This window comes from Quercus robur, chromosome 2, assembly GCF_932294415.1.
Source record: "Quercus robur chromosome 2, dhQueRobu3.1, whole genome shotgun sequence".
NCBI lineage: Eukaryota > Viridiplantae > Streptophyta > Magnoliopsida > Fagales > Fagaceae > Quercus > Quercus robur.
This window is the reverse complement of record NC_065535.1, coordinates 90,178,100-90,191,133: the sequence shown is the minus strand read 5'-3', so window position 1 is coordinate 90,191,133 and position 13,034 is coordinate 90,178,100. Positions and strand designations below refer to the sequence as shown.

Here is a 13,034-nt window from a genome sequence, read left to right as displayed (position 1 = left end):
GTGTTGCCACCACCATCCTTATGATTTCAATAGTTTTCAATGGAATTTGGCAACACAAATTAAAATAAGGAATGGTTCGGAGACTCAGATGCTTGATTTGTAGTTCAAATAATTATGTGCTTTAAATTGCTTTTTAACGATAATTTTAGATTTTAAAAACCAAACTTGCGATCCATTTGATGATTAATCTAATTTGATCAATTAGTTCAATCCAATTTTTAAAGACATGATTTGAACTCATGGACCACTTTCCCTTTTTTTTTTTCCCCTTGATAATTAGAGGAAGAGAATATTTGAACAATGAATGACTTTATTAAAAATAGGGTTTGGATGTCTTAAGGGTATTTATTAATAGAATATTTTAGAAATTTTTTTATTTTTCATACCACTTTTATGAAAAATATAAAAAATTGTAAGAATAATGTGTTTTTTTTTTTTCTAATAATTTTTTTTTAAAAACACTTTTAAAATTAATATCCTTATGAAATTCGCTATTTCTTAAAAATATTATGATACACCTTTTGAAATATAATAGTCTTGAGATGGTCCACCTCCTTTAATACATTTTATTTTGTTTTCCTTTTAATGAACATGGTTTTCTGATTAGATGGGACGAGCCATTGATGATGAATAAAATTGAAAAGGTCGTAGTCAATTACTTAATCCCAACCTCAAAGCAGTTTGGTCCATGGACAAGTTGAGCTACACTCCTTTATTGGGCGGTTGTCTCTTGTGATGGGTGGGATTGTACCATTGTCTAGGCATTTAATGAACACTGTTCTTTCAAATCTAATAAGAACCAAGAAAAAAAATGAAAGAAAAAAAAATCAACAAACAAGGGAAAAAGATCCTTTTTACTTTGAAAAATTCTTTATACATAACTCCTTCCACCAACTACTACTCACTACATGGGCGAGTTGTGAGCAAAATTGTGGTTTTGGGTGTGGCACCACAATCACTCATTTATTTTCTTGGGAAGAAATTGTGATAGCAATTTGCAATGTCCTATGGTCTAGACTAGAAATAACACAATGAAAAAAGGAATTTACAATTTCTTTTGAAAAAATAAAGTCCCTAAAAAACAATATAATGAGAGAAAAAAGAAAAAAGAAAAAAAAAGAAAGAAAGCATATTTATTCAATTTAACCTTTTAACCTAAAAGAAGATCATGATGGTCCTTTATTTTGAATTACAAAAAATCTAGAGTTATTGGTGGTTTTGGTTGAGCACACAAACTTGGAAAGTTTTCCAAATTAGAATCATTATTGCAAAAGTTTAAATGAACCGTGTTTGGCTCACTTTTTGTCATGAAACTTCCACATAAATTTCCTATCATTCATTTAAGAGGGAGCACATGCAAATTGCTGAGTACCCTGGTCTCTCAACTTGAATGAACTGTAGTCTATAGGGGTGTGAAACATTGAAACAAGTTATGGTACAAGAGTATACACAATGATTCAACCATATTGTTATTGTTATTATTATAAATGGGATTTAAATGTTTCGAATTAGAGGTGATAATAATAATAATAAGTGATTAATTAATCAGGCTTAACAAAATCCAGGGGTGCCCAGATTCTGTGGTGGTGTTAATGTGACAAAAATTGCACACGAAAACTAGATAGAGAAAGCGATAATTATAAAGTTAAAAAGTTAGAGAGATAGGGAGAGAGAAAGTGTGAAGAATGAAAAGGTGAAAGCCGTGCGATACCTTTGCAGTGCAGCGGTTGCGTGTGAAAAGCAGAAAATTGGTTGAAAGGCAAGAATTAAGAGATTAAAAAGATCATGAGTTTTCACTTTCTTCCCCACGCCAAATCCAAGCGCGTCACCTACATTACTTACACTTGTAAGTTTTTGAGTTTATATTTAAAGCGGACTAAAATAGGCTTATACTAGTTAAAAAAAAAATAGAAGTGAGATTTTAAAATATTGTAATACATAAGTAAAAAAAAAATTAATAACTAAACAAATTTTTTTTTTTATTAAGACGAGAGATTTAATAAGCTAAATGTTTTAATTGAAACTCACTTTTAAAGACTTGAACCCAACCTTTTATTTTTAGAATTCATAAATATTTATATTTGTAGAATGATTATCTTACTAAAAATACGCAATACTAATTCTAAGAAGTTAATATTTACTTTCTCAAAAAAAAAAAAAAAGTTAATATTTAATAATTTTTTCATAATGGAGTGAAGTAAAAGTATGGCAACACACGTATGGTAAGCGCGTGATGATGTGTTACCCTACCCTTCTTCACACAAAGTGTGAAATAGAAATACTAATGCAAAATAAATGAGAGAGAAGAATAATAAAGGTAGTCAATCCATAGTCCAAAGAGAGAAAAAAAGTACCGTAGTAAGTAATACTAATATCCACTCTTTGAATCTCTCCCTATCCTCTCTTCTTTTAATTATCTCTAACACACATGGAGACAAGGGAAATTACAAAAAAAAAAATTTAAAATTAAAATTATAAAAAAGTGAAAAGTAATAAAAGAGAAAAACGACACAAAAAGGAGAGCAGATTGCTCTCTCTGCCCAGAAAGCATTTTCCAGAAATCCTCGCAAACTGATAGTACGTCCAACAACACTCTATTTTCCATAAATTCTCTTTTCCTCTCTCTCTCTTCAATAAATAAATTAAAAAAAGTACTAAACAAATTTCATTTTTTTCCCACCTATGGTCCCATCGCTCTGTACCATAACTAATTTTTACTTTTACATAGTGTGTGTTTTTTTTTTTTTTTTTGCACTCTTTGTAACTGTTATGTTAATAGGAGAAGTGGTATTTTTGACAAAGACTTGTCCAATATTATTATTAATTAATATATTTTTTTTCTTTTTCACCACCCTCTATTTTTTTCCTTCATCATTTCATTTGATGTAGGGTATTTTGTCTTTTGATAGCGCTTTGCTTATTTTGATTTTCAGATGGATAGATAGAGAGATAGAGAAAGTGTTGTAGGCAAAAAGAGAGAAAGTAAAGAGAGAAAAGAAAGAGAAAGCTGTTCTTGTGTGAAGGAGGGGATCTGATGTTTCCTTTTCGCGTTGAATTTCACTCTTGCACTATCCTTTTTTTTTGAGAGAGAGAGAGAGAGAGAGAGAGAGAGCGCAAAAGCAAAGCAAAAATATAGAGAGCTACATAGATTGCATAGCAATAGCTATAGCTGCATAGCATAGATAAATAGATTCCTATAAGGAAAAAAAAGCTTTCTAAAGCTAAAAAGGCTTTTTTAGCTTTTGAGAAAGAAAAAAAAACCTGAAAATCACGAATTTGTCCATTTTGTACCAACCCAAGTTCACACCCTGTTTGTTTTGGTTGTGTTGTGAATATAACATTAGTTTTTTCATTCCAGAAATTTTTAAGTTAGGAGAAGAAGAAGAAGAAGAAAAATAACAACTGTATTTTTGTTAGTTAAAAGGGTAGTTGGAAATGAGAGCAGGATTGAGTACGATCCAGCAAACCCTTACGGCGGAGGCGGCGAGCGTGTTGAACCACTCGATCGCGGAGGCGGGCAGGCGGAACCACGGCCAAACGACGCCGCTACATGTGGCGGCGACGCTCTTGGCCTCTCCCTCCGGCTACCTCCGCCAAGCTTGTATCAAGTCCCATCCCAATTCTTCGCACCCGCTCCAGTGTCGAGCTCTCGAGCTCTGCTTCAGCGTCGCGCTCGAGCGCCTCCCCACGGCTCAGAACCTCAGCCCCGGTATCGAGCCGCCAATCTCGAATGCTCTTATGGCGGCGCTGAAGCGAGCGCAGGCGCATCAGCGGCGTGGCTGCCCCGAGCAGCAGCAGCAGCCGCTTCTCGCGGTGAAAGTCGAGCTCGAGCAGCTGATTATATCGATTCTCGACGACCCGAGTGTGAGTCGAGTTATGCGAGAAGCTAGCTTTTCGAGCCCGGCCGTTAAGGCCACAATTGAACAGTCTCTGAATTCGCCTTCGCCTTCGGCTTCCTCGATTCCGAACTCGGGTCCTATTGGATTGGGATTTAGAGGTGGACCCACTGCACCGAATAGGAATCTGTACTTGAATCCACGGTTGCAGCAACAGGGGAGTGCAGCCCAATTGGGACATCAGAGAGGTGAGGAGGTGAAACGAATTGCTGATATTTTGCTGAGGAGCAAGAAGAGGAACCCGGTATTGGTCGGCGAGTCGGAGCCGGAGGCGGTGGTGAAAGAGCTACTGAGGAGGATTGAGAATAAGGAATTGGGTGATGGGGCATTGAAAAATGCTCAGGTGATCCATTGGGACAAGGAGTTTTCTTCGGATAGAGCGCAAATACCTGGTAAAGTTAAAGAATTGGGCGATTTGGTTGACACCCGGATTGCGAATTCGGGTTCTGGTGGTGGTGTTATTGTTAATTTGGGCGATTTGAAATGGATGGTTGAGCAACCGGTGAGTTTCGGGGTGGCGGGGGCGGGGGCGGGGGCAGGGCCTGGTTCGGGGCTGCAGCAGCAGCAGCAACAGGTTGTTTCGGAGGTGGGGCGTGCGGCGGTGGCGGAGATGGGGAAGCTATTGGGGAGGTTTGGAGAAGGGAGTGGGGGGCGGGTTTGGTTGATTGGGACTGCCACTTGTGAGACTTATTTGAGGTGCCAGGTTTATCATCCTTCTATGGAAAATGATTGGGATCTTCAGGCAGTGCCAATTGCTCCTAGAGCGATTCCGGGAGGAATGTTTCCGAGGTATCTTTGGTGGTGGTGTTCTTTTGATTTGATTATAATTGAATCATTTTTTTTTTTTTTTTTTTGCTTGCTTGGCATTTATTTGATTGTTGGTTTTTTAGTTCTATTTTCAAGGATTTTGATTGTATTATTGTTTGTCGCCTAGTTTTGTTTGTAAATTTTGGTTTAAGGATGACTTGTTTGATTGAATTAGTAAGTTTCACATGCCATAACACCCTCTTATCTGCTACTGTGGTGTTGAAATTTGCTGTTTATAGAATCCATTATTCTTTTAAAAGTTAGTAATGATCTAAAATTTATATACTATATATCAGCCTAGCTATTTGCTTGATTTGGAGATATAGATGGATTTTTTCTTTTTTCTTTTTTTTTTTTTCTTTTCTTGGGGGGGTTCTGAAATTGCACCTCCAATAACTGAGGAAATCCCACAAATTTTACATGAGTTCATACAGCACAAGCATAGTTCTTGTTCGAATTGACAATATTTAGGGCTTCATGATGTTTTGCTTTTGAATGTGCTTCACTTGGGCTTCAAACGTGTGGTTACTTCTTTTCCTAATTTGGTACTGTCTATTTACTTGACAATTAGGCTTGGCACCAATGGGATTCTCAGCAGCTCCGTTGAGTCTCTGTCTCCATTAAAAGGCTTTACAGCTGGAGCAACCGCACCAAGACGTCTCTCTGAGAATTTGGATCCTGCTCGAAGAACAAGTTGTTGCCCACAATGCATGCAGAATTACGAACAAGAGCTAGCGAAAATTTTACCCAAGGAGTTTGAGAAATCATCTTCTGAAGTTAAATCAGAAGCAGCTCGACCTCAACTGCCACAGTGGTTGCAAAATGCTAAAGCCCATGACGACGATGCCAAAACAACGGATCAGACTCAGGTAAATTTAGATCAAATTGATTCACAAACTCAAATAGCATGATTCTTCTTTTCTATTTACTAATGGGTGATTATAGAACTTCTATATAAATGAATCAAATCTTCATTTGTATCTTTATAGCCCAAGGACCAAGAACTGATTTCAAAGCAGAGGAGTCAAGATTTACTGAAGAAATGGATTGATACATGCTTTCGTCTTCATCCTAGTTTTCATCATCCCAATCTCAATTCTGAGAGAATTGCTCCTGTACCTCTCTCGATGGCAGGCTTGTACAATCCAAATGTTATTGCTCGCCGATCTTTCCAACCCAAATTACAAATGAACAGACTTCTTGGGGAAACCCTGCAGCCGAACACTAATCAAGTGCCCACTCAACCCTCTGAGAGGGCAGTTTCCCCACCAGACAGCCCTGTAAGGACAGACCTGATTCTTGGGCGACCGAAGGTCAGTGATACCAGCCCTGTCCATAAAGAGCGCATCAAAGACTTTTTGGGCTGCATGTCTTCTGAACCACAGAACAACTTGCATGAAAAGCAGAGCAATAAACTGCTTAGCACATTAGATGCTGACTCATTCAAGAAGCTCGTCAAGGGTCTAATGGAGAAGGTATGGTGGCAGCAGGATGCAGCATCGGCTTTAGCTACGAGTGTGACCCAGTGCAAAGTGGGCAATGGAAAACAACGTGGTGCTGCATCAAGAGGTGACATGTGGATATTATTTATGGGTCCCGACAGGGTTGGCAAGAAGAAGATGGCTTCAGCTCTTTCAGAACTGGTATCCGAGTCCAATCCAATAATGATTTGTCTTGGTTCTCGACGCGATGATGGGGAATCAGACTTGAGTTTCCGTGGTAAAACAGCTCTGGATAGAATTGCAGAGGCAGTTAGGAGGAACCCCTTTTCAGTAATCATGCTCGAGGACATTGATGAAGCAGATACGCTAATCCGAGGGAGCATCAAACGGGCAATGGAAAGAGGACGGCTTGCTGATTCTCATGGACGGGAAATCAGTCTCGGAAATGTCATCTTCATTCTTACTGCTAATTGGCTGCCAGATAATCTCAAATACTTATCCAATGGAATTTCACTTGATGAAGATAAGCTTGCCAGTTTAGCAAGAGGAGGTTGGCATCTAAGATTATCCCTTTGTGAGAGGACTGCAAAACGAAGAGCCCATTGGCTACACGACGAAGACAGACCAACTAAGCCTAGTAAGAAGGACACAAGTTCAGCTTTAGCATTCGATCTAAATGAAGCTGCTAATGCAGAGGATGAAAGGGCAGATAATTCACACAATTCAAGTGATCTCACAATTGATCACGAATATGAGCATGGCCTCAATAGCAATACGAATACAAGAATACCCACGACCTCAGCAGCACCTCGTGAACTCCTTGAGGCTGTCGATGACACAATTGTCTTTAAGCCAGTGAACTTAAGCCCCATCCGCCGCAACATCACAAGTTCTGTCAATAAAAAATTCACCACCATCATAGGCGATGGAATTTCAATTGAAGTACAAGATGAGGCACTGGAAAAGATTACAAGTGGGGTATGGCTAGGAAGAACAAGTTTAGAAGAATGGACAGAGAAAGCATTAGCTCCAAGTTTTCACCAGCTTAAGGCATGCCTTCCCAACAATAGCCTTAATGATTCATCAATGGTTGTTAGGCTTGAAATTGACACCGAATCAGATAGCCGGAGCTTTGGGGATTCAGATTATCTTCCTAGTAGTGTCAAGGTGGTGGCTAAGGGGTTGTGAATAATGTGGCTTGTGAGGCAAGGTAGTTTGCCACTTTTGTATTGGATACAGAGATGTAAATATACTGCAATATTTGGCGGGGGAGTAAACGGTTGAAAGTTTAAAAGGGGTAAAGAGAAAAGCCGTTAGAAGTTTAGAAGAGGGTATCGTTGATGATAGATTTGACGGGGCCTTTTTAACTACAAGACAGACAAATATTGTGGCTTCTTTATTATTTAATTTCTTTTATGTTTTTCTTCTTCATATATATATTATATTAAAAGAATTATAGTATTTTTATTATTATATTCATAATTAATTACATAGATGATGATTAATAAGATGAGGCATTCCTCTTTTTTTCTTTTTTCTTTTTCATTATATATATCTCGCGTCTAATATTTAACTAAAAGATTAGGTGATACTTATTAGTGGGCATTCTTGTCTTTGTATGTATATGTATCACTATATTTTCCCTTCTTTTTTTTAAAAATAATACTACAGACATATCTGATCCCCCAACATATTAAAGTGTCTACCATTTATAATCAACTACTTCGATAGGTTATAAAGTTAGGTATGTGTATGTGTTAGTAGAAAGTGTCTACTATACATAATCGAATTTTTCAATATATTGAATAATTCGATATGTTATTAGATTTTTCTAAAAAGAGAGAGAGGAGATGACATGGCGTATCTACGTAGTCACATAAAATGTGTTGTGTGAGTACGTGCCAATATTTTATTTAAGGTGATAGTTTGACATGGTTTTCAAATGACTCGAATTCTTAAAAGATGGTGAAAAGATCAACGGTTGCAAATTAATTTTAGAGCTGATTCGGTCATAAAGACGTGGATGGTGATGCCAAGTGGTATAAGTGTCATAGATCTAGACGGGGTTGAGTTTGGAAACAAGCCAAACAAGGTGATGAGAATCGGTGTTCAGCTAGATCTTGAGATTTCTAAGAGGCAAACACATTTCTCATTTGTTGTTCAAAGTTTTAAAGAATTAAGGGCAGCACTTTTTCTTTTTTTCCTCCACAATATAAGTTATATCTTTTTTATTTGTTTTTCTAGTCCAATGATTGGTTCACATTCTCTTTTACTCTACAGAAGTCTCAAGTCAATAAAAGCGGAATTCGGTCTTAATTAATGAATTGGGTTACCTCCTATTTTCTTCTCTTGATTAAGAGTACTTCATAATTTGACCTAATCCATTGTCTCTTTTTGTCAAATTTTGAGATAAAATAATCATTTAGCAGTTGTTAATTATTGTGTTAAAAAAAAAAAACTTGAGCTTTGGATTCTGAAGATCAATAATGAGATTGAAGTTGTATCTATTTATATTTAAATATGATAATAGCAGTAGATTCCGCCTAATTCAATTGATAAAGTATCTGATAGTTAAATAAAAAATCTAAAATTTAATTTTTACTTACACAACAAAAAAAAATATCACCAAAACACCAAATCAAAATTTTATTTTTCTTCAAGTTTTTACTATTAAGATAAGATTTTACTATTGGGATATCACATAGACGTAACTTGTTGAAGTACTTATCAAAAAAAAAAAAAAAAACTTGTTGAAGTAAAATTTTTTTGAAAGCCTTGTTGAAGTAAATTAAGTGAACAAAAGGGAGTAAAAACTGACAAGGCAACGCACGAGTGATTGTGAATGCCATTGATCTCAACAACAAGTTGCGTTATGCTCATGCTTTTCAGTATTTTCAGCACGTAGCGTCTTGTTGATTTGATTGAAGTGAAGTTGTGTTCCTTTCCTTCAAGGGTGTAGTAAAAAAAAAAAAAAAAAAAAAAAAAAAAAACCTCTGCAGAAAATGAGTACAAGCATCTGAAGCTAGAGATAGGATAAGAAAACAAAAGATAAAAATGATTCCTATCTTATTATATTATCTAATAATAGTACTACTCACAACCACGTGGCCCATGTCTCGAGAAGAAAGAACATCATGAGGAGAGTGAGAGTGAGAGTGAGAGAGAATTTGGAAGCACACACAGGTCCCAAGGGAAGTAGTTTTATAGAGAGTATATTGTATTTGACACTTTTTATTTTTGGACTCTGCCATTCCAATTAAAGATCGGTTGAATGGCATCTATTGACTTTGAAAGCTAGTGTTGGCATTTGGCAACCCTCCACTCTATGTGTCCTGTCTCCCCCCACTTTCAACAATTACATGTCAATATGTAAGGGAAATTACTTTTATCCACCACCTTTGTAATTTAGATATTTCATAGAACATTCAAATTTTTACTAAACTCTTTTATTTTTCATTAAAATTAATAAAAATTATAATGATGAGGGACATTACTTAATTAGTCTTTTTTTTTTTTTTTTTTTTTTTTTGGGGGAAACACTGCAACTAGGAATGTTCATTTGTTGACTTGAAATTGGGTTAAGTAGATTGACTTTTGTGGTTGCGAACCAATTCTGGCTTGACTATTGTTTTTCCAAAACTAACATTCAGGGTTCAAATGTCGACTGTGGATTTTGAAAAATTGAGCAATCAATGATTGACCTCTGTTCTTGATCCTCAATTCTTGGCTGATGTCATCGTGCTTCAAGCGAACGTAATCATTCCAGTTGTTATTTGACTGCACCGACTAAGCTGCATCGCACCAAGCACATAAAATTGTCCCTTTGCTGTTGGCCAACCACCATTCCATGGCGTGGCTTGGTGGAGGGTTTTAAGAAACCATAAGAAGTGGTGAAACGTAAAATCATCTGCTAACAACAGCCACATCACACTATGAACACTCCTAACTACAAATGCACCACAATCAAGGAGAAAGTAAAAATAACTCTTAATTTGCTCAATTCACCTTAATCCAATCATTATCCATTATTATTCTTTAGTAAATAAGCCATTAATTTTCATAAACTTTCTTATTAATTCATCACTAAACACTAATCATTAGTATCAAAATGTAAAATTGTAATTAAATTCAACCATTTGTATTACAACTTTCAAATATTTTCCTAATTATATAGTAAAAAAATAAGTCATCGTAATTTGAGTTTTACTCATTCGGTAAAACTTTAGTAAAATTAATTAAGTTTGTATTTTAGGTTATTCTTTAATTGAATTCAATCATGTGATTATATTGACCAACAAATCACATGGTTGAGTTTAATTATCCTTGAAAATATTAATACAGGTTTTGCTATATTAAAAGTTGATAAGTTGAAATATAAGATTAGATTGAACCTATTCATAGATAAGAGGATAAATCAATGCCTGATTATTTTATCATAAAAGAAGGATATTTGATTCTGCTCCTTTAGGAGCAAGATTGTTATTTTAATAGAACAATCGCATGCACAACAAAAATCGTCGTTATTCATCTAAAAGACAAAATAATGGTTTGAACTTGGATGGTTTCAGCCATTCAATTTCGAGAAAGGTACGTAAAAGTAATCGAGATTAGAGAATGCTTCACACAAACGAAGCAGACCAACAACAACAAGTGCCATGATATATAGGTTTGACTTCACATTCAAACCGACTAAGCTTATCAGAATAAAAAAATACACCTTGCATTCCCATAGCCAGATGGCATAAAATGGTTTCACCAGGACCACACCACCAAAAGACAATGAATCTCTTTTATTTACTTGCTCCATGCCTCCATGACTAGTACCTCTCTTAAAATATACATATACAATATCTTTATTATTGTTAAGAAAAGAAAGAAAGATAAAACTATTACAAATTTTTTATTATATAAAACTTATAAATTGAGGGGTCGATAATTGTGGTTGGTGAGTTTTAATCCTCTCATTAACAAATGTTTAAATTGTTTTATTGTGATTTATGACATAACAGTTTATAAGCACAGTGTAGTAAAAATTATAGTTCTCGTTGGCTCGTAACAGTACTGTAGCATAGCTGTTATTAGTAGTACCGCATTTTTATTCTTTCAAAGATAAAATATTACCACCTTTTCTCAATCTTCTCTCTCTCTATCATGTTGTTGCATGCCGTGCTCTCCAAGGCCAAGCCGTCCACCCCTCAAATTTCAACGCGGCATCATTAACGCATTACTTTCTATAGAAGGACATTTGGTTTGGCTTTTGAACGTGGACAATTGACAAAGAAAGTGAAGGAAAGGACACAAAAAAGAAAAAGAAAAGAAAGTTATGATGCTTCGAGGGCTTATCTAGTTCACATTCAAAAATGTAAGGCTCTTTGACTCTCTCACTTAAGTTTCACGCCTGCATGTGTGTTCTCATTTAAGTTGTCTTGAGTTTTTTCAACTCTCTTGTTTTATTTATTTATGACTTCACAATATTGTTCCAACTATATTGTGTCTATTTTCCAATTTTTGTTACTACACATGAAGGTGATCTTTCTTCTTTTATTATACATCAACAATAACCCTCCTTTACTCGGTTACCCTTCTCAAAGGGATTGATGTTGTGACAAATTGGTACTTTTTGTTACAGATATATGGGCTAGGAAAGGTCAAAGTTTATTATAGAAATCATATGTAACTTCAAGTACTGCTTTTTAGAAGGCAAGTCTTTATATTATAACTATGTTTTATTTTTCCTAATATGGTGTTAGTGACGTGCTTCTTTGGAATGCAAATAAAGTAATACTAATCCTATTTTGTGGTGCAAATATTGTGACTCTGGATTAGTCTATGATTTGGCCTATATAAATAATTAAAAATCTTCCAATGAATATATTATAATACATAGAGTTTGATAGTAAAGATACAACCATAAAAGGAGTTTTGGTTATGGATGTGGGCCTTTAAAGCCAAATCACAATAATTTCATGTATTCTTTATGTTTCTATCTCCGTCTTTTATATTTTCTCATATACTTTATAATTAAATCATACTTATTTCACACATTTTCTAACATGTTACCGGTGTTATATTGTGTATTTTCTAATAATTTTATTAAAAGCCAAAGCCTTACAAGAATCTACCCAATATTGGGAGAGTTAAGGAGATTGTTCATAACTTCTTTTTGAATTTGTATGGATGGCCTTGTAATTGTACTATTCTCCTCCTTAAAATGGAGTTTTTTTTTTTTTTTTTCCAAACTCACGGTGGATGTGAAAACTATGGGGATTTATGAAGGGTTCTCATATCAATTGTCAAAAACAAATTATGGACGGCCAGAAAAGGCCATTCAATGTCACACCATTAATGCCAGAGATTTCTTGCAAGGATTTCATTTGAAGGTAGATAAAGAAAAATAAGGTGAAGAGACCCAAACGACAAAAGTGTGGCTATCATGACAAATACGAATAAATGGAGGCCTATCAATTATCCCAACCATGCATGTGTTCTCATTTATTAGTAATTTTTTTATATGCAAATCATCAATTAGCCCATTGCAAAACCATTAATGTAAAGACTTCCGTTGTCTCTCTTAAATGTGTGCTTCATAATTTCTCTTTTTGGTGAGTGAGTGGTTCATAAGTCTAGCTAATACCATCATTCAATTGAAAGAAACAAAAAAAAAAAAAAAAAAAAAAAAACTTTGAGCGGATTTAACAATATTCTACTATCATACACAATTATTTATGACAATTTTGCTGATAGATAAGGGAATAAAATTAAACATTAATCTCATATATATGTGAACAAATTTTAGCCCAAGATATTAATAACAAGAATATTTTATAAAATATTTGAAAAATAAGAAAGCAAATTGTGAAAAATATGAAAGAAATGTTTGCAGAAAATG

The 13,034-nt window shown here is 35.2% G+C and overlaps 1 protein-coding gene across 1 annotated transcript; it reads left to right on the top strand.

Moving 5' to 3' along the window:
* Positions 1 to 2,859: 2,859 nt before the first annotated feature.
* Positions 2,860 to 7,670, top strand: LOC126715738 (protein SUPPRESSOR OF MAX2 1). Its single transcript, XM_050416506.1, has 3 exons — positions 2,860 to 4,685; positions 5,275 to 5,572; positions 5,693 to 7,670. The coding sequence occupies exons 1-3, from the start codon at positions 3,436 to 3,438 to the stop codon at positions 7,331 to 7,333; spliced, it is 3,189 nt and encodes a 1,062-aa protein (XP_050272463.1). The 5' UTR covers positions 2,860 to 3,435; the 3' UTR covers positions 7,334 to 7,670.
* The last annotated feature ends 5,364 nt before the right edge of the window (positions 7,671 to 13,034 follow it).

Bases quoted from the DNA above. Each gene is read 5' to 3' on its own strand.
- LOC126715738 (XM_050416506.1), top strand. From the start codon at position 3,436: ATGAGAGCAGGATTGAGTACGATCCAGCAAACCCTTACGGCGGAGGCG. The intron at 4,686-5,274 runs GTATCTTTGGTG...CTTGACAATTAG, and splicing joins CCGGGAGGAATGTTTCCGAG to GCTTGGCACCAATGGGATTC. The intron at 5,573-5,692 runs GTAAATTTAGAT...GTATCTTTATAG, and splicing joins AAACAACGGATCAGACTCAG to CCCAAGGACCAAGAACTGAT.